Raw genomic sequence first — 22,185 nt, 5'->3', positions numbered from 1 at the left:
TGTGCCTGCTCCAGCACAGAGATAGTGGGCTTTTAAAGTCTTTAAGATGGGCATTTCCTCAAAGTCAGCAAGAGAGAAAAGATATTTAAAGGATACTTTCTAAGTTGGGGAAAAGCTTTTAGCTGGCATGGAGATACAGAGAGTCCAAACAGGTCAACTGCAAGTAACCTGGATCAACCAGTCAGAATAACAAATCCTAACAGGAAGGACTGGGGCTACAATGAACATGACAATTAGAGGACAAATGTGTCCAAGTTGAATAGACTGTTACAGTGCAAGCGCTGATTTATAATCTCACAAATAAGCTTTACAAGGGATAGAATTTTTATTCATTGATGCATCTAGAATAGAGCCTGACCAGTTAGTGAACAAAAGTACTTGCAGAATGAGTGGACATTAACTGCTTCTTTCCCATTTGCACCCCCAAAAATTCCAACACATGGATGGCAAATCTGAACCAACTGCATCTGCCACTACAGGCAATCTACTGTAAAGGCAGGGGAGAAAAGGACTAGAAAATGGTCTGGGTCATGTACCACACAGAGGAAATCCCAACGTACATGTCTCTTTGGAACTACAGAGTGGGAGGGCCAAGTTGGGCTTGTGGGGGAGTTCCTCACTCCTATCTACATCTAGAGCAGGCCCTTAATAGCCCCACTACCAGCTCCCACTAGTGAGACAGGACCCCAAGCCCTGTCCAGCAGTGCCCTTGATTTTACATACACACACACATATACACACACATATATATCAGGAAAGGTTAAAGAATTTTCTTTATTTTTTACAAATTAAGACTATGTAGATATCATATATTTTTGAATCAAAAACACCTTTTTCTTCACAGTATGAGTTAGAGAATGCAGCCTGAGCTGAAAATCAAGGAACTAGAAAAGAAAGTGGAAATTACAGTGATACCTGTATTAAAAACCTGTTATGCATTTTCTTTAAAAGTAGTTTATTTATATCTTGTCATTCTTGGCACTGTTTCTAAAGAAAAACTCCTTTATCCCAAGCAAAAAAAGCGTAAGAGATGGGAGTCTGGCTTCAAAGGTGGAACTCAGATTCTCAGACTTGGCAGAGAATCACCAAATTTATGGAGAGTTGATAATTAGGGCTTAACAGGAAGTCCCTTTAGGAAGTTCTCAAGTTTGAGGGCTAGAGGCAGCAGTAGCTACACCAGAAGGTAGCATCCTCTATAAAAGCAAGCCATACTGGGTGGCAGGCCATTTCTGAAACAGTTTCATGGAATGGCACAGTGACATGGTACACTGCAAACCAGCAGTCACTGTGTCAAAATGTACTGGTTGTTCAGGGAGAGCCAAAAATAGTGTCCTACTGGTAATGCGCTTTCAATGGCTTGGTCCCCTTGCATTAAAACCTGAGTACTGCAGGCCACAACCACTCCTGATACTGCTCTTTTGTGTAACTGACTGTGGTAGCCCAAAGGAAGAAGTTGGCAATCCCCATTAGGACTACCTGGCCATGCTTGTAACCCCAAAGCTGCACGGAATGGGAACTCTGGCCACCCGGCTCCTGATTAAAAGAAAGACTGCAGATTTTTGGAAACAAGTGAACAGGCCAAAAACTAAAGTGCATCTGAAAAATGAACATGAACCTACTGTCTCAAATCTCTGCCCTGACATACCAATAGTGTCCAGGTGGGGTTAGACAAAAAAATGCACTGAAGGGCTGTTACGATTGCTGACTTGCAAGTCACCACAGTTCTGCTTCACTGATCTGAACAAGGAACCACTAGGGTTGGTGGAGAAGATTTGTCCCCCACTGCTCCAAACATGTCCTCACCTAGGTTTGTCTGGCAGAATTCATTCCTATTAGCCCCAGAGGCTCAACCATTCTCCTTCCCTATCCTTCCTCTCTGGAAACCTTTATAGACACCTGGTGAAGGCCACTCAGTAACAAAGGTATTAACCAATTTTAAAAACCAACAATGACAAAAATACAAAAAAAAAAAAAAGAGAAATTCGGAAACTGTTACCTTCTACCTTGCCATACATACTCAGTTTTTTCATAAATGCCTGACAAGAATTAGTCTTCCCTTTGTGCTGAAGTCCTCCCACCCCATGATGGAAAGCAGGCAGATTCCCTAAGGGTCAGGTAGGGGTGGGAAAGGGAACATACAGAAATTCACATTCCCTTTGTGATGGCAAGGTAGAAAGGTGTTTGCCAGACCAGCCTGGGCAGCACAGAAGCAGCAAAGCAACCCCAGAGAAACAGGCTCTTTGCATTCTTTGTAAGGTTGGCAGTTCAGATACAATAAGTCTAAGTTAACCACAGGACTGTCAAACTTCTTCCCAATGAAAAACACACTGCCTAGTCCCATGGGAACTGCATGCAAATCAAACAATGCGAAGGAAGACTGGGCTGAGGTGTCTCTACCAGTTTGGATCCACTTGGTGAGGCTTGGTGGGAACACTGACTCCTGGAGTTTGCTCCCTCTGCTGGCCCCACTCTTCATCATGGTGGGCTGGTTGCCTGAGCAGAATAAGACACTAAGGATGGGCTAACAGAAAAGAAAGTGAGGAAGAACCCCAGGAATATGAAGCCAAACTCCAAACTATATTTTGCTAATCAGTTTTTTGATCAAAATATTCAAAATAGAGAAAACCACAAAGTACAAAAGTTTTTCTGATGCTTTTCATTATCACAGAACACGCCACCTGTAATGTGTGCAAAGAGGACGTGAGGGGTGGAGGGAGAGTAAGTCGAACTGGGAAAGGCTGGATGGTCATTTCACTTCTTCTCTTTCTTTTTGTCCTGTAAATGAAGAAAAATCACCCAATTAATTTCTGGCATTTGACATGCAAGCCCAAAGTCTTGAGTGAAGCTAGGAGTTGTGGTGCTTGCATGTAATCCCAGCTACTGGGGATGCTGAGGTAGGAAGATCAAAAGTTTGAGGCCAGCCTCAGCAACTTAGTGAGACACTGTCTCAAAATAAAAAATAAAAAGGGCTAGAGGGCTAGGGATGTAGCGCAGTAGTAGAGTACTCACTGAGCACTCATTACTGGGTTCTTTCCCCAACACGGGGGGGGGGTTGAGTGTGCTTTTTGGTTAGGGACTAGAAAGAGATATGGACTTGTTCCCTCAGCTCAGCAAGTACTAAAATCTCAACCACCTTCCACTAGTGGTTCTTCCTCCAAAGTTGCTGACAGACTTGATGAAAATAAAAGCTAAGCACCTGTCCCCAGCCCCACCCCAGGAGTACCTGGGTGACCTGCCTCACTTTGGTGAGAGTAGGTGCCATGACTACTCACAACCACCACAGTTCAGATCCCAGTCAGTGAAGGCTACAGATTGGCAGTTTATCCTAAAAAAGCAAAAACTAAGGCCAAGACCATCAACTTTCCATTAGGACTGGGAAGCATTCTCCACTGGAAGGGGAGCATGAATTTGCAGCATAAGCCAACATTCGGAGATAATCTAGTCTGGGGACTCTAATCAATCTTAGGTGATAGCCCAATGGATTAAAGAAATAAAAATTGAGATGCTCTGATGAAAACTGGTGTACTTGTTTGGTTTTCAGTCTAAGGAGGCACTGCCCAGACAGAACCCATCAAGTTACCCACTTCCCCCACCACGTACTGTCTCATGGTCCAGAATAAGGATTGTAAAGAAAAGCCTGCAGTTTCATTTATTCTCCTACTTCTGAACTAGATTATTTGATACAGAATTCCTCTTTGGAAAAAAGTTAAGACTAATAAATGGTTAAAACTGGTTTACTTTTGTACAAGTTTACAAAAGCTAGCTGACAATATTACATTAATGTTCTTTCCAGGAACTTTTTCTAAATCCTAATTATCTTTACAGTCCTTAAATTCTTCATATAGTAGGCTCTTTCTTATTGCCACTGAAGATCTTTTCCCTTTGATACTAATCTCAGGGATTGGCTAAGGGAAAAAGAGATTATTTTTACTTCTTCCTTTTTCTTCTCAGCTGAAGAATTCTCATTTATCTCTTGCTCAGTGGCCTGCTTTACAGTTACCCTGGACCTACAAAGTGTGTCAGCAAATTTTTAAATCTGAAGTTTTCTCAGATGCTGAGCTGAGGAACCATTCTCTCATCTGTAGGTTGTAGTTGACTAACCTTCTCATTCATAGCCAGGATCATCATGAGTTTTCTGAAGAGAGTAACGAAATCTAAGAAGAGATCAATGCAGTGCCTGAAAAAGAAGAACCAAGTTATGAGCTATATTTCCCATAAGCCAACAAAGGCCAGAACATAAATACCAACCCCACCCAGGAGTCAGTGCCTCTAACACTCCACCCCAACTAAGGAAGCAATATTCTCGTCAGGAACCCTTTTCAACTCAATGAAGCCACGTGGCACAAAGAGACTGAGCTTTGGACTCTGCAGAGGTCAAAGTCTGAACCCTGAACTACCTTTATACCAATTGGTATAAGACTTTGAAAAGATTATGATACTCAGAAAACTAGAACATCTTTCCTCTTATTGTTAAAAGTTTTCTTTGTAGGAGGGTGGTACTCGGAATTGAACCTAGGGGTGGCTCTACCACTGAGCTACATCCAGAGTTTCAATAAGTTGCTCAAGCTGGCCTCAAACTTAAGACTCCTCCTAACTCAGCCTCCCAGGCAGCTGGAATTACAAGTATGTGCAACTACACCTAGTTTCAATGTTAAGTGTTTAAAAAACACAGAAACTATAAAGGCCCTTTCCTTCTCTCCTGCTTGAAGTTAGCTACTATTAAAATTATGGAGGGCTGGAGGTATAGCTCAGTGGTAGAATGCTTGTCTGGCATACATGAGGCTCTGGATTCAATCCCCAGCACTGCAAAAGGGACAGGGTGGGGGAGACAACAAAATTTTGGAAAAACAACCATACATTAGTCCAGTTTTTAAAAATCCAATACCTTTTAGGAATTGACAGAGACTATGCTATCAATACATGGTTCCAAAACCAGGATACCACATATATTCCTGAAGCTTTGTCACCTAAGTTCAGCTGTGGAACAGAACAGTACGCCTCAACCTTTATTCTTGTTATAGACCACTTCTCACACTCACCAGATATAATCCTTATCACCATTTTCAGCCTTTTCAATAATGAGTTGAGTATCAAAAAGGACAAAGCCACACATGACCACCAGCCCCAAATACAGGTTTGCCTAACAAAAAAAGAATATGATAAAGTTAACATATAATACTAGTAGTAGAGGGGGAAAAAAAATCATATTTTTTGGCTCTTAGTCACTTAAAAGTGTATTAAATGCTAACCAAATAAACAATGATGAAGATCACATTACTTCCCAAGGCACAAATTCTACTTTCACTCTTTTAGGTCACTAGAAGAGCTTCCACTATTTTTAACAAACATGGTGAGATTGGCCTAAGACCAATGACCTCTGAGCAAACCACCTTATCCTCAGCAATGCCCAACAACATTCAACCTATAACTTTCACCTGCAGCAGAAGCTCCATTTTTAAACGGTTAGGTGGGAAGGCTTGGAAGGCACTGCTGAAAGAAGGTGAGCATCCTAGAGGATTCTCAGCCTACCTTGCTTTAGGGTTAAGGGAGAAAAAAGCAGTATCAGGCAAAGAGCTACTGGAAAGTTCTACGCAAAATCTCACCTGGAAAAGCCAAATGGATCCAAAGAAAAGATTCCCCAGGGAAGACAAGAGCATCAGGCTCATGGCTGACATCAAGATACCTATTAAGACATGGTGAAAGGTTATCCTGAGAAGCCAAAGTAAAGCAATCTCATTAAAGCCATTTCTTATATCCCCCTAAATGAAGACTTTTAATAGCAACCCAACAGTCACCATGGAGTTGAAATAGGGAAAGAATCCTGGTGAGAATTCTGGCTAGAGAAGAGCCCTGCTCTGTTTCCCAGTCCACACCTACCTCCGAGGAAGAGGTAACTCCGGCGCCTGGCATAGAGTGCACTCAGGGTAAAGCAGGTGAAGATCATTGCTGTGCCCATGAAAGCAGTGGGAAGGATGCTGTTAAAGAAAAAGACCCATTAGGATTTGAGGGTCACAGGTATATGGACTATATTTAGAAGACATGTTCCTAAAGGTAAAAAACACAAAATACTACTACTAAAACAGTTACCTAGGATTGACAGCAATGCACAACTCCAGAGCAGGGCCCAGGCCAACTCCTAGAAAACAAACAAATAAATAAAAAAACCCAGAACACAATATTACCAAAAATTCTTGAAGAGATTCCTTGTCCAAAGGCTTATAATTGTTAATAGCACAGGCACACTTGTGTTCCTAAAAACACAAACATGTGGACTAAAGTAATTAAATCTCTCTCCTCTCTCTTCCTTAATCATTTTTTTTAAGTGATATACATGGAAGTTATTTATAAACAGTCACAAAATTGTCCTCTTAGCTCAAAATCATGGATGGATCCCAGGAGGAACAGAAATTAGAAAAAAATGAAGCAGGCATGTTGAGTATTTTTAAGTTGGAATGTTGTATAAATGTCATGTGGACCAGATCAAGAATTAGTACAAGGGTAAAAGCAGGATCTTGTGGCAACTTTGCAATTATGCAGAACTGACTCCCTTTACGGCAAAGAAAGGTCAGACTGGTTCTGCAGGTGGATACCTGCCAACAGGAGGGCAATCTGTTCCGGCCCAGCATTTCTCCTACTCTGGCAATTTCCTTTTCTCCTCCTGATAATTCTACCCCTTAATGCCTTCAAAAACTAGCTTTCCCTGATTCGAGAATCTTAATCCCTAAATCCCTTCCTTTCTAAAATTTCCTTAACACTATATAGAGTGTCACTCAGAACAAGCAGTACAAATTCAAGTTTGCTCTGCAAGTGTTCTTATTATGCAGCCTGAGTCCTATTTCCTTTAATGATAGTGCACCCCACCGCCCCCTGGTACTGGAGGTTGAACACAGAGGGGCTTTACCAATGAACCACATCCCCAGCCATTTTTATTTTTTATCTTGAGACAGGATCTCACTAAGTTCCCGAGGCTAGCTTCAAACTTGTGATCTTCCCATATGGGCCTCCAGAGTTGCTGGGATTACAGGTGTGCACCACCATGCCCAGCTCCATGATAATGCACTTTTAATTCTTTCCTTGAGAACCAGTGAACTGTGCTGTGTAATGAATAACTCAATGTGTGGCTTTAATGATTGGCAAAGCTTTGAACAGATGCTCCCAAGATAGTGGCTTGTGTGGGTCTAACTAAACCAGATTCTTAGATCTAGTTTAGTCCAATGTGTACCACTAACAGCCTCAACCCTCATTCATTTCAGCACATAATACCCATATTTAAATATAAAAATAGAAGTCACAGTTGCTAGTCACAAAACAGCTCACTCTATGAACAGGGAAGCAACATGAACCTGTAAGAAATAAGAAAGTAGGAACATCAATAAAGAAGTAGGAAAGTAGTACAAGACAGAGAATATTCAAATACAAGTATGACTGGTTGGCACAGAGCTAGAAGAGGCCAGAAAGGGAGAAGGAAAAAATTACAACAGAGTGAGATACTTCATGAAAGACTCTACACAAAGAGAAGTCTTCTGAAGGAATTTTATAACTGGAATAGGCAGAGAGGAAAGCATGCTGTTGGGGTAAACTAGAATAAATACAAATCTCAAGCTTTAGTCTAAAGAGATAATTAAAATACAGTTCCTCTATGCCCTCAAAATTAGACCAATCCCTTAACATACCTGTAAGGAAAGCAAATCCAGCGAGAAGTCCCAGTCTTTTCTGCTCAGTTTCACGGCTATGAGGTGTGACCATCAGCCAAATCATTAACCCCAGGGAGCCCAAGGCAGAGAGTAGGCCGGCCTGTCAGAGCCATTCAATAATTAAATACTTGAAAATTTCAAATTTATTTTGCAAATCTTACTAGGTTCAAACACTCATATAAACTTCCTAATATTTGTTTCTAACCTGGAGGCAAGGGAAAGGGTAGTATTTTCTCAGGGGTGGGAAGAGAAACCAGAAGTTTTGAAGATCAGGGTTAGGACCATGGGGGATCCTGAATGAAGGCCTTCTGGCTTGGGTAGGTAGTCCATCAGCTACAGTATATCTACTCAAGTCACACTATGAGTGAGTCCTGACTCAGAAATAGAAAAGATGAACCAAACTGACAAATGCTTGAAGAACATTTGATCTAAAAGAATAAAATGATCCCTTTTTGATCACTTAAAAAAAGAAGAAAAAGATGAAGAAACAAACAAACAAAAAAAGGCAGCCTGGCAAAATGGCGCATGCCTACAATTCCAGCTACTTGGGAGGCTGAGGCAGGAGGATCTCAAGTTCAAGGTTATACTGAATAACCTAGTGAGACCCTGTCTCAAAATCAGATAGAAAGGGCTGGAGATAAAAGCTTAGTGGTAGATAGAGCACTTGCTTAGTATGAGTCCCTGGATTCAGTCCCTAGTACCAAAAAAAAAAAAAAGAGAGAGAGAGAGAGAGAGAGAGAAGACTGATGAGTACCAAAATGTTTACAATAATTTTTTTTTTTTGATAATTTCTGGGCTTATGGAGTTTCTTTCTTTCTAAATACTTCCTTTTCATCATTAGTCTATTTCTGAATTTTCTACAATAAACATTTATTTGTTTTATAAAAAGGATAGATGTGTACACTGAAGTTCCCATAGTTCTTTAAAAATACTGTTCATTCTCAAAACTCAGTAGTTTTGTTACAAAGTCATAGCGTAAGCCCCTGGGTTCCATGTCTAGCAAGTGCTCACGCGCGCACACACACACACACACACACACACACACACAAAGTATAAAGTCACAGTGGACAATGAATTAGTGAATACTGAGACCTTCCTAGAAAATATAGGGTTAGATTCCTGCAAGCTCCTGGTTACATTTTCACAAAACAACTAACACATAACCCTGTTTTATGTAGCACTTCAATACCATGCTGTTTAAATTTCAAATAGCAAAATTACCAACAAAAAACACAAAAATGGGCTGGGGGAGTACCTCAGGGATAAAAAGCACTTGTGAAGCCCTGGGTTTCTATCTCCAGCACCAAAAACAACAAAACAAACCGCCCCCCCCCCCCCCCAAGTTGCAACCCTGTGAAAGACATTTGATTACAGTATGAGAACTGAAACAAGAAAGCAGAGTGTTGTCTTTCCTGACCTCCACTGGGAACATGACTCAACATAGGAATCGAATTTTTCACCACTCCACATCTGTATAAAGTGCTATGAGTACTGATTTTGGAGTTACAAATTTTAGCAAGTAATTGAATCCCCAAATAAAGAATCAGTGAATAATGAGGATTGACTGTATTTTACTATATTACTTCCAAAAAAAAAAGAAAGAAAGAAAGAAAGACAGACAAAAGGGCCGACCCTTGTCTAGAACTCAAGGATCAAAAGCCCAGTCCTTGTGGGATGCAGTGCTGCGCACCTGTAATCCCAGCCAACTCCAGCAACTGCCAAGGCAGGAGGATCCCAAAGTGAGAACAACCTGGGCAACTTAAGGCTTGTCTCAAAATAAAAAATAAAAAGGACTGAGGACTTAGCTCAGTGGTAGAGAACTTGCCTCGCATGTGCGAAGCCCTGGGTTCCATCCCCAATACAGTCTGATGCAATTTTTCACAAAATCCTTACTAGAAAAAAAAAAAAATCCCAGAGCAAGAGATAGTTCTCCTCTGCAGTGGCAAATACCACTGCATACTAAAAAGGACACTCAAAAAGGATAAGATTTGGTTAGTGAGAACTTCAAACTTTTTGATTATTCTTTGAAACTATGCCTTCTATTCTATTCCTGTTGCCAAACCCAACTCTCCCTCAGAACAGGAAAATGAGACCTGCAGATATCAGAGAACAAAATAGGTCAAATCTATAAAGGTCTCAATCTGGCCTCTCCTGATAATTAATGGTACAACTGGTGTTCCGTACACGAGTACTCCACAATCACTGAGGCAACAAAGAGAGGAAAGACAGAAAGGCTACCATGTGAACAAACCTCAGCAGGCACATGACAACTCTTCTATGTCTTAATGTCAGCAGCACACCATTCAGTGCTAAGTTAAAACATTCTGTTTTCAGTAACTAGAGGGGCACACTTGCCAGAAAATTTAAATGGTTTTACACATCTTGATTTAATAGCTGGCTGAGTTCAGATCTCAAACTACTGATAAGAATTAAGGAGGGGCACAGGAATGGACCATCGTGCTGAGCTGGCTGAAGCCCGTTCTTACCTGAATGAAATGAGTGACCACATGGACATAGGCTCCCGCAGACGCCAGAAACATACAAAGGGCAAAACTGGCATAGACCTTCTTCAAGTGCTGCTGTGTCGAGGGGGTTCTAAGAAAAAATGTTCAAAACGGTCATTGCTCTGGGACCAGTCTCAACACTAAACTAGGAATTATTTCTCCCTCTCTTCCCCAGGGAATTTGCAAATGTTGTATTACAAAGAGTGTGAGATACTTATTTAATAAGGGATAGCATATTTAATTAAAAAAAAAAAAAAGAATGCTCTGAAAAATAGGTTAACAGAATCTTTATTTCTCTGTGTGTGGTGACAGGGCTTGAACATAGGGCCTCACACATGCAAGGCAAGTGCTCTAACACTAAGCTCCAGTCCCAGTTCTTAACAGAATCTTAAACTCTAGAGAAGAGCCAAAAGCCCAAATTTATGAACAATTAGTACACAAACTAGAATAAATTACTTTCCAGAGATCGCATAGCAGCCATTAGAATCTGTGTACTTTTATCAAGTCCTCTGAAATCTAGCCAAGTTAATTTGCTAATTTATATTTATAGAATTTAGGAAAAGAAACCAGATGACAGGAAATGCAGTAATACACCACAGGTCAAGACCCACAAGGTGTCGCCTGCCCGTCATCTCAAAGACTAGGAGGCTGAGGCAGAAGGATCAAGGCCAGCCTCAGCAACTTAGTAAGACTCTATCTCAAAATAAAAAATAGGACTGGGGAAGTAACTCAGTGATAAAAGCACCCCTGGGTTCAATCCCCAGGACTCACCTCTTATCACCCTACTCCTCTCCCCTCCCAGAAAATAAAGAAAGAAGAAAGGGGGAAAAAAACACCATAGAGGTTAAAACACTTACATATGTGAAAATTTTAAAAGTGCATCAAAGTTGATCTTCCGATCAAATATGTTCATGGTTCTAGAGTCTGTGTGACACAACCTCCGCTCTGTACAATCAAAAAGAAAGGTTATTCTAAAAATACTAAGATATAAATAACACAAACATTTTTCTTATAAGAAACAGCAATGTAATCAGAGAGAAATAAGTTTGGGAAAAAGAAAGTTTTCTAAGATTCCACTGCCCTTACAAAACCATTTTCATTTTACATACGCCTAGAATACACTAGCAATCATAGGCAACCATTTTACAGGGGACAGAGAAAATTAACCCATCTTCTTCTCCCCCAAACTATTTTGTTACTATCATTATTTTATTACTATAATTTGATTTCTATTCTTTCAGAAGGTAATTTGCCCTTTAAAAAACAAATTCTCAATCAGCAATTTAGATAAAGGGACTCAGTCACTGGCATATAAAGCAATTTTATGTCATAAGATGCTAGAGAATTCCCTCAGTAAGGGCCTTCAAGGGTATTAAAAAAAAAAAAAAAGGCAAAACAATAAAGCTCCCTCTGGCACTAGGACCTGCATTATAAATATACACATGTATATTTAATACATAATACAGTTTAGAACCAAACTAAAATGGATTCACAATTTAATAATAAAAAAAAAAGTTCCTACACCTGCATGAAAAATTTACACAAGGAGGATTTTAAAAAAAAGATTGTTCTGTGTTTTTTGTACAGAATCTTTCTCATAGATTGGTTGGCATAGTACCAAGATTTCCTGTAATATTCTTCACCAGATTTTCTAAATGTCAATATTTCACCATATTTGCCTTATCCTTTTTTTTTCTATATACATCATATATATAAAGACTTAAAAAAATATTTTTCTGCCAAGCATGGTGGTGCATGCCTGAAATCCCTGGAATCTCAGTTACTTGAGAGGCTGAAATTCAAATCCAGTCTGGGCAACATGGTGAGACCCAATCACCAAAAAAAATTAAATTTAATTTAAAAATAATAATGTATATTATTAATAATATAATAATAATATATATTATTTATATATAAATAATCAGAAGTAGGGCACCCCTGGGGTCAGTCTCTAGTACTATAAAAAAAATTCTAATACTTTATTTTTCCCCCTAAGCTTTGTAGACACAATAATGCACCTAAATATGTCAGTATGTATACCCTGAAAACAATGATCAAACCAAGAAATTAATACTGATGCAATGTTATACAGACCTTATTCAGATTTTCTCAACTGTTCCAGTAAGCCAAAAACTGAACCATATCCAGGTTACATTAGGTGTACACCATAAAGTCAAGGTTCCACCCACAGCCTAGATTCTGGGGATTGAATCCAGGGCCTAAGGCATACTAGGCAAGCACAGAACTAGGCTATGCCCCCAGAACCTCAAGGTTCTTTTTCTTTCTTTCTTTCTTTCTTTTTTTTTTAAGTTTTTATTATTTAAATACACCATACTAGAGCAAATGTCTCTGGAACTATCACAAATAAAAGATTTTTTTTCTTCATTCAGTAAATTATAAATAGGGGGAAATTTATACACTTAAGACGCTAAGAGCCTGATTATTTCAAAGTTTAAAGTTATGCCCGTTCCCCTATCTTAACATGCAATCCTAAATAACACATTCAATCTATAGAACTAAAGATCTGATCAAGAGCTTTCATCTTTCCTAAATAAAAATCCTCCAAATTCTTATTAGACTGATGATTCCCACCTATTTAAAACCTACCAAAAGGGATGACAGGGAAGACCAGATCCAAACACAAAACTTAAATTGTTAGAAAGACAGGCCAACTATTTATGCCCAATCTAATTAGCACCCAGGCCAATACTCAACATAATCTAAGCAATGAAAGTTAGAATTCTCAAGTCAATTTCCTGAGGAGTCCTGCGTCAGTGGAAATATAACACTATTGGAAGTTCATATATAAATATCACTTCCATTGATTACCTGAGATTCTACTTCTTCAAATAAAACAAAATAGCTGGCAACTTTATCTAATTTCTTCCTTTCTTCTTTCACCAACATCCCTACTTACCTCACTTCTTTTGTTAGTTGTTCTTAAAGATGCACACAGTACAAAGCTGCAGAACCTAACTAAAGCTGTTGCTTTCTCTTCTAAGTCACAGGGCTCTGGGCCCTCTTGATCTAGATGGTGCAATTATTGCAGGCTGTTGCAAGGCTAGGCACAGCCTTCCATAACCATGATGAATGCTTCCTCTAGAGAGCACACTTATAGGACGGCAGAATTCAGGACCTGGAAAGTGTCTTGGCTTAAGGTTTCCATTAACACCCCTAATGACATCCCTAGACAGAACATGCAACAATACTGAAGCAACCTGCAGAGCCAAGTTTCTCAATATTCACAACAGCCTCTTACTTCCAATTTATAGAATCAAAAGGAGGGAGGGGACCTCAAATACCCAGGGAACTGTTAGTCAAAAAGGGGTAATAGTCATGTAACCTGACCCTGCTGAGTGGAATCTGTGGGAGAGGACAATGGCAGAAACTCCTCTGTCCCAGTGTGTTCTTTGACATTCCCCAAGGACTCTCTCACAACTGCTAATGGGAAAGCCAAAACCATCAAAGGGTGGGGAGGGAGATGTCAAATAGTAATTTCACCTTGGTTTTGTCATTTGAAATAATAATAAATAAGATTTTCATTTTTTTGGTAACACTGCTTGTTCCAAATTTAAGTGAAACTTATGTAACTACCAAATTTCAGAGATGCGAAAGTATACAATTTTAATAGCAATATGGAGAAAAAAAGAAAAGCAAAAAAGTATTACTTAATGTATATAACAATGTATATATGAAAAAATTTATTTTAGAAAAGTTAAAATGTGAGGTGCACACCTATAATTTCAGAGACTCTGAAGGCTGAGGTGGGAGGATCATAAGTTTGAGGCCCTAACCAACTTAGCAACACCATCTCAAAACTTAAAAAAAAAAAAGAGCTGGGGATGTGGCTCAGTAGTTAAGCGTCCCTAGCTTCAATCCTGGTTCCACTCCGCACCCCCCCAAAAAGGGCAAAAGAGCTGGGGATATAGCTCAATGGTAAAGTTCCCCTGGGTTCAAGCCCCAGTACTTTAAAAAAACAAAAAAAAGCAAGACGAAAAATACTAGGTCTTAGAATCACGGAAATAAGATAGTTGCTCTAAGGTTGTGCCAAACAGCAACTGATATGCAAATAAATAATAAGATAAAATGTTCCCTCACATGTTGCCAGATAGAATAAGCTGGAATAAACTTACCTACCAGGTTTCTACTTTAGCCTCAACTGGTTGTGCTCAGAAACTGCACAAAAGAGATACCAACATTTTCAAAAGCCCATGGGAAAACTCAGTTGAACAAGATTAAAATACACTGGTAAATCAAAAATAGCAGCTCCCATACCAAAATATTTTCAGTCTTAAGAACAGCTGGCTTTCAAGAGAACTTTAAGTATTCAAAATCATTAACCAAGTAACTCAACTAACATACCAGAGGAACTCACAGTTAAAAAAAATCTTTGCTTTAAAAGTGCATTAGCTTGGTGCAGTGGGGCACTCCTATAATCCCAGTGGCTTGGGAGGCCAAGGCAGGAGGACCATAATTTCAAAGCCAGCCTCAGCAACTTAGGATGACCCTCAGCAACTTAGTGAGGCCTTGTCTCAAAATTTAAAAATAAATAAATAAAAAGGGCCGGGGATGTGGCTCAGTGGTTAAACGCCCTTAGATTCAACCCCTGGTACCAAAAAAAAAAAAGAAAAAGAAAAGAAAAGAAAAAAAGGCAGTTAAAAAAGTGCTACATATATTTGTACAATAAAGAAAAAAGCACAAGTTGCTCAAAAATTCAATATAGTTCTAACATAAACATCTAAGCTTATTACAATATCAATAACAGTACTGGCCTACCTTACCCTGAATCCCAATTCATAGAAATCTAGAAACTGGATCCTTTCCCAAATCCCCAGTTCTCCAAAATTGCAACTCTAAAACAGGGAGAGTATTCATTTAGAATACAATGTGGAGAGTGCCTCCTGCAGTCATGGGAAATTTGCCTATACTGCATCTGTAAAGGGAGAAATAAGTGTTCAAGTGTTAATCATAACCAAATCAGACCCTCATATTATGCCTTTACCTTTAGGAGAGCAGGAACCCCAAAACGTGTCAATCTGTCAACATTTGTTATGTATACATACCACAAAAGTTTTGTGTATCACCGTTTTGTGGTTCCCTGGGTTAGCCTCTTCTGCCCCAAATTACAAAGCTAAAAACTTACTGCACAGCTTTACCAAGAAAGAAAAACTAGGTTAAACACATTCTGAGTTAGGGATTTCAGTGGTCTGTTTTTGCTTTGGGAGGCAGGCATAACAGGGGCTCAGGAGGAGACATTATTATCAGTTGACACTTATATCTTGTCAAATCCCTTGTTTTTGTTACATGTATCCTTCTTATCCTTACCCTTATCTTAAAATGGAAGATTTTCATCAAGAGTCAAGCCTTAAATTAAAAGAAAAAAAAAAAAAATCTCTACAATACTATTTCAATGCACCTAGTAAATACAATGCAAATAAAACATGTTAAAGTCACCAAATCTACACAAAAGAGAAACTATCATGTATTTAGTACATATTTTAAATAAACCCTTGCCTTTGAAAAATAACATGCTAATGCCAGGTGTGGTGGCATACACCTGTTAGCCCAGCTACTTGGTAGGCTGAGGCAGGAAGTAGACTGGGCAACTCAGTGAAACTTTGTCTAAAAAATAAATAGGATTGGAGATGTGGTTCAGTTAGAGTGTTCCTGAGTTCAGTACCCAGTGTGTGTGTGGTTTTTTTTTTTTTTTTTGGTGTGTGTGTGTGTGTGTGTAACCTTGCTGAGTACTGGAGCCAAGACAGAAGTTACCTCAGTGTATACGATTTAACATTAAACTAGCTAGTAGAAGAAACACTGTTCACAAGTTTAATTAGGCTGAGAATTGATCAGTTTTTCCCTCCTGTTTTAATAATTCAACCCTGTTCTCACATATTCAAAAGGTACCAAACTGAGTTATAAGAAAAATCCCAATGGATGGGAAAAAAAAAAAAGGTGGAAAAGCCTAATTTTTCAATTTTTTTTTCCTTTTTTGCACCTACCGTGTATTGAACCAAGGGGCACTCTACCTCTGAACTATATCCTCAACTCTTTTTAAAATTTTATTTTCACTAGTGTGGTGGTACATGCCTGTAATCCCAGCAACTTGGGAGGCTGAGGCAGTCAGCCTCAGCAACTTGGCAAGACCCTGTCTTTAAATAGAACATTTTAAAAAAAGGCGGGGGGGGGGGGGGGGGGGGGCAGGCTGCGGATGTGGCTCAGTGGTTCGGCGCCACTGGGTTCAATCCCGATGGCACTGGGTATTGAACTCGGGAGTTCTACTGTCAATGAACTACCCCTACTTCTTTAAAAAAACTTTTTTTTTTTTAAATATATTTTGAGATGGTCTTGCTAAGTTGCCAGTCTGGTCTGCAACTATATAACTATATCCCTAGCATAGTGGTTAAGAGCACCACCTGAGGCTGGTGTGTAGCTCAGTGGTACAGCAAATGTGTGAGGCCCTTGGTTCAAAACCCCAGGACCAAAAAAAAGCACTGCCTGTTTCTGAATCCTGTTATTTCCTTAGCTATGTGACAGAAAGCAAGTTTCTGGCACTAAACTTCACTGTGTTTCAGTTTCATCATTTCTTTACTTCACAAGATTGACGATTAAGTAAAATCTTACAAAAAGCTTACAAATAAAATGCTTAGAAGAGTGCTTTGTACACAGGATGAGTCAAACATGTAAACTAAGAGTCTAGTTTTATTTATTTGGTGGTGTTGGGAATGGAACTCGGGGCCTTGCACATTCTAGGCAAGTGTTCTACCTCTGAGTTACACGTCTAACCCCAAAGTCTAGTTTTAGAAGACATTTATCCTATGCCTGATTTCCAGATGCCATGCAAATTAATTTTTAAAAATATATCACTTAAGAGCTAGAGATACAGCTCAGTGGTAGAGCACTTGCCTAGCATGCATGAGGTCCTGAGTTTGATTCCCAGGACTAGGGTTAAAAAAAAATTATTAATATATTACTCAATATATTATCATGAATGCTTAATATTCCCTGAGAGTAGAGTTAAATTGAGGGGGGGAAGGTCTACGAAAAACATAAGATGAATTTAATTTTATTACTGGTTAAAATTACTTTTAAGATGAATGCATAAATAAAATGTGGTACATATACACAGTGGAATATTACTCAACCTTAATGAAGAATGAAATTATGGCATTTGCAGGTAAATAGATGGAACTAGAGAATATCATGCTAAGAGAAATAAGCCAATCCCAAAAAACCAAAGGCTGAATGTTTTCTCTGATAAGGGGATGTTGATCCATAGTCGGGGTGGGTAGGTAGAGAAGAATGAAGAAACTTTGGATTATGCAGAGGGAGGGGAGAGGAGGAGTGGGGCAGTGAGGACAGTAAGGATGACAGAATGAGACAGACATTATTACCCTAAATACATGTGATTACACTACTGGTGTGACTCAGCACCATGTACAGTCAGAGGAATGAGAAGTTATGCTCCATTTGTGTAAAATGCATTCTATTGTCATGTATAATCAATTAGAACAAATAAAAAAAAATTTTAATTATTTTTGTTTAAACGGTCTACCTTTCCTCTAGCACATTTATACTATACCTTGAGGAGGCTGCCTCAAAACCAAAACAGTTTAACAGTAATTGGAGATAGAATGCCTCCAACATTAGGTGCTTTTTTTTTTGGCACCAAACTTTGGCACTACAGAAACTCTACATCTGTTTGACAGAAATGAATCAAAGAAGACCCCAATATCCTAAATACATAATTTTCTTCTGGTAAAAACCAGTAATCTCTCCCCAACACCACCATATTTAGCCCAAATGAAAACAAGCATAAATGAGAACCAATAGCACATCCACTTCACCCTCACCTGGCAAAGCAGTTTTTAAGGTTTTTTTGGATTCCAGTTAATTGTGCAGGAACTTCTCACCTTGAGAACAGGTAGCTTGCATCTGATTTGGCTCTACTATGCCCCAGATTTAAATACAACATAGAGTCTAGGCAAATCCAGATCCTATTATCAGATCAAAAGTCCTACAACCTCAAATCTACACTCCTCAGTTAGCTCAGAGGGGAACCTACCTCCAGGGGGCCCTCCTGCAGTCCTAAAAGCCAATCCAATCCCTATGGCCTTTTTCTCTTCAACACCTTCTTTGGAAAATGTGTATAATATAAAAACTAGAAAGGGCTCCATAACATTGTTAGAAACTCAGGGGATGAGTGAAGTGGAAGACACTTGTACCAGATTCAAGAGCCAAGTCAAAGTGACAAAGGAAAACTGAGAAGAAAGAACATCATGAGACTCTTTAGTGGTTTTCCCAGAGGTGATTAATACCCTTGGGTAGTTTATGAAATAAAATGAAACTCTTCAGACCAGCAGTAGTATCTTCTATAATGATATTACTGACTACATTTACAAAAAATTTTACAACTTTCAAAGTGTTTTTATATACATAAGCTCTTTTGATCTTCACATCAATCCATGAGCAAAGAGCAAGAATGATTAGCCCCATGTTAAGGATTAAAAGGGGGGGGAAAAAAAAGGGTGTTAAGTGACAGTGCATGTAATAGTAACAAGAGAACAAGATCTGGAGTTATATGTCCTGCCTTCTCCTAACACATTACCTTAGGAAAATCATTTTTTACCTGATCATCATCTTGGCTTCCTCATCTGGATGACTAAAACCTGTTCTACTGAATGTCAGTAAGAAAATCTGTATGATTTCATTGTAAAGCACTTAACAGACATTGGAATTGATTTGATCATCATCGGAAAGTCAAAATAAATATGGCCAGAATCAGAAAGTTAAAATAGAGCCAGAACCAGATTTAGGGTCTTCTGACTTCTATATAATCTGTTGTTCTTTCTACTATTCCACTCTACAATAGAAAAATAAGATTTGTTAAGGGAGTTCCAGTCACAGACCAAGAGAAATCTTTAAACTAAACCAGACAAAACTTCCAAAACAAATGTTAATTCCTATTACACTCTTTTGTATTTTTCAACATTTCTACAAAAAGCATGAACTCTATACTGTGATGGGAAAATTGGAAATGTTAACTAAGTATTTATACTAAGTTTACTTTTTCCTATTCTTTAGGAGAGAAAGACTTCATTTAGATCAACTCTGGGGAAGGGAGTAGAGAAGAAGGGTATCAAGCCATATTTTCATAGCAGGATGAATAATGTAAGGAGGAAACTCTGGTTCCAAATTACAGATTGCAATCCTCAGGATTCAACCATTCTGTTCCTACTGGAGGTAAAATGGCAGTGATTTTTATTATTGAAATCATAAAAAATATTAGAGGAACAAGAAAACAGCAGAGTAAATCTAATTATAGAAATATGTATGCAGAAGCCATGAAAATGTGATTATACAATTCCAGTAATCTTTCTTGAACTAAATTCTTTTTAATATCTTTTTTTAAGTTGCTGATGGATCTTTATTTTATGTGGTGCTGAGAACTGAAAGTGCCTCACACATGCTACGCAAGCACTCTACCACTGATCCACAACCCCAGCCCTTTCTTGAACTAATTTCTTATTACCCCATACAGTCAAAAGATAAACTATAAGTAAGTATCAGTAAGTAAGAAAAATCCATTTGCCCTTAACCTTTAACCTTAAACTCCTTCTGTTTCACACACAGTCAGCTCTTCTGGTTACACATTCACAAGTTAACTATTGCTAGAACAGAGTCTCAAGTTCAAAGTAATTTTTGTTGTTCTGTGTTACTGGAATCAAATGTTCATGCTGCCAGAGCTCCTAGTGACCCCAAACTCCGGAGACAGTAGTTGATAGAAGGAATCAGGATTTATTCAAAGCCGATCCTGAAGACAGAGGGGTTTCTTTTCGCCTCACATCTCCAGCTTAGGAGGGCACAGTACGGAATGGGCATTTATCGGAGAAAAATGGGGTACAGTCTGACAATAGGCAGGAAACCTACACGCTGGGCAGGGTCTTCCACAGAGGGGTGCGTTTTCTTTTTCCTGGTAATATCGCAATGGCCTTCGATAGTATCTAAAATATGCGGTTACCTAACTCCTGCGGTTAGGTATATAAAACCTAAAGGAATTCTCTTCAGCAAAAAGGGTTAGGAATGGGCAGAAGGCAAAAGGAAGGTGAGAGGAGCTAGGGACAGTTTCAAATGAGCAAAACGGTCCCAGTTGCATTCGGTAAATAGAAGGCTGTTGGAATAGGCAATGCAACATGGGTGACACGGGAAAGCAATACCACACTTTGTATAAAAAATACCAAAGCCTACTTCACAGCTTCAGTAAATCAGTCCAAGTAAAAAACAACCCAAAGACGTGCTTCCTGAGCAGACTTTAAGACTGCCCACAGAGTTCAAGACCAAGTAATCAAGGCCACCTCACCTGTCCAAAGGTAACCAATCAGACCAGAGCAGGGTTGCCCCGTGGGGCTGGGAAGCCAAGCCCCAGTCTCTTCTCACCTACTGCCTCTGCCGTTGGCTCCCAAGTAACTAGGGAATCTTGCGTGTCATAGGGGAGTGTGACATCACCCACGCCGCCGTGACAGGGCAGCCTGCCCAACCCGGCCCTATCTCCAGCCCCGGACTGGACTGGACTGGTTCGCCTAGAGGCAACCAAACCAGAAAATTTGCAGCAGAGTAGGGATGAGCTGAATGAGGCAGGGGTGACCACCAACCACCGAGATTTCGCTTTCATTCACCTCGGAAGGAAGGAAGGGGGACGTGCCCTGAATTCAAGAAGTCGAAACTGGAACCTGAGTCTGCACTTCGTTGCGGGGGGCGGGCGGTGCGAAGGAAAGCGGAGGCAGAAGGCGGATGGGAGGGAGAAAAAGAAGCTACTGCGAAGGCCATCCATAACGCTCGGAAGCAAAATCCAGGCGGCGGACCCCCAAAAACCACGCAGCTTCGCCCCCGTCTGTACAGTTGCGCATGCGCGACACTAGTTCTCTAGCTCCCTCCCTGCTCAGTTTTCCGGGTCTCGACGCAGAGTGGGCCCGGTTTCCTCAGGTGAAATCTGTCTGAACGGAAGCAACTTCCCCTCTTGCTCAGACAGTAACCACGAGTTCCCTTTCCATTTCTCACTCTGTGTTTGCCCATTCCTAGCTTCAGACGTACCTTCTTAATCCGCCACTCAGGAGCCTACCAGCTCTTCTAACACCGGATGTGCTCTGACCCTCCCAGGGTCGGCTCTAGACTCTTTACCCAGCGTCCGCCCTCCGACGCTTAAGGACAGTTCTTATTGGCCGTTGGCTGCACTTTTGTCTTTCCATTGGCCGTACGTGCATAAACAACGTCTGCTTACTTCAGAATCATTAGCCAAAGTTCTTGTCGATCACGGCTCGCCACCAATAGGCGTCGTAGCAATAGACCTCCGCCTCCTTTCCTCACAGCAGGGAGGGATGATTGTCCACCGCTCCCTCTAGTGGAGGAGTGAAGAGGTGCAGGTTGCGCCCGAGATTCCTGGCAGGTAATGGAGCCCACGTAACGCATAGTGGGGTAACTCTACAAAGACCTGGGGTTCTGGTTTTAGGCTTCTCATGGAACGTTAAACAGGAAAAACGATTCAGAGAACACACAAAAAGCTCCTTCACTGCAGGTGCGGTGACGGCACTCCTTTAATTCCAGCTCCTCCAGAGACTGAGGCAAGAGGATTGCGAGTTCAAAGCCAGCCTCAGCAACTTGAAGAGCCAGTGTCTCAAAATAAAAATAAAAGGGCTGGAGATGTAGCTCAGTGGTAAAGAGCCCCTGGGTTCAATCCCTAGTACCGAGGAGGGGAGAATAAAAAGTGCAGGATTTAAAAAGGCTTGATTTCTAGACAATGTTATTCTGATTTTATGATGATCTGAGGTTTTGTATTTTAAAATCGGTAATTATTTCTTCTCATTCTACATAAATATTAACAATTTCATAACTTTGTATTCTTTATTACATAATTTTTATTTACTCTAAATAAATATTGACTTCATTACATAGTTTTAGAGCCCCACAATTGTTTGTTTCAGTATTCAACCCTG

The 22,185-nt window shown here is 39.9% G+C and overlaps 1 protein-coding gene across 1 annotated transcript; it reads right to left on the bottom strand.

Annotated features, from left to right (window-relative positions):
* Positions 1-748: 748 nt before the first annotated feature.
* On the bottom strand, positions 749-21,360 carry Tmbim6 (transmembrane BAX inhibitor motif containing 6). The gene is made up of 10 exons (XM_047549810.1): positions 21,287-21,360; positions 11,056-11,143; positions 10,181-10,289; positions 7,674-7,794; positions 6,088-6,136; positions 5,878-5,975; positions 5,604-5,683; positions 5,040-5,140; positions 4,102-4,177; positions 749-2,775 (listed from the first exon to the last, which is right to left on the bottom strand). The coding sequence occupies exons 2-10, from the start codon at positions 11,109-11,111 to the stop codon at positions 2,752-2,754; spliced, it is 714 nt and encodes a 237-aa protein (XP_047405766.1). The 5' UTR covers positions 11,112-11,143; positions 21,287-21,360; the 3' UTR covers positions 749-2,751.
* Between the last annotated feature and the right edge of the window lie 825 nt (positions 21,361-22,185).

This window comes from Sciurus carolinensis, chromosome 4, assembly GCF_902686445.1.
Source record: "Sciurus carolinensis chromosome 4, mSciCar1.2, whole genome shotgun sequence".
NCBI classification, from domain to species: domain Eukaryota; kingdom Metazoa; phylum Chordata; class Mammalia; order Rodentia; family Sciuridae; genus Sciurus; species Sciurus carolinensis.
Note: the sequence above shows the minus strand (reverse complement) of the source record. Positions and strands in the feature narration are given on the sequence as shown.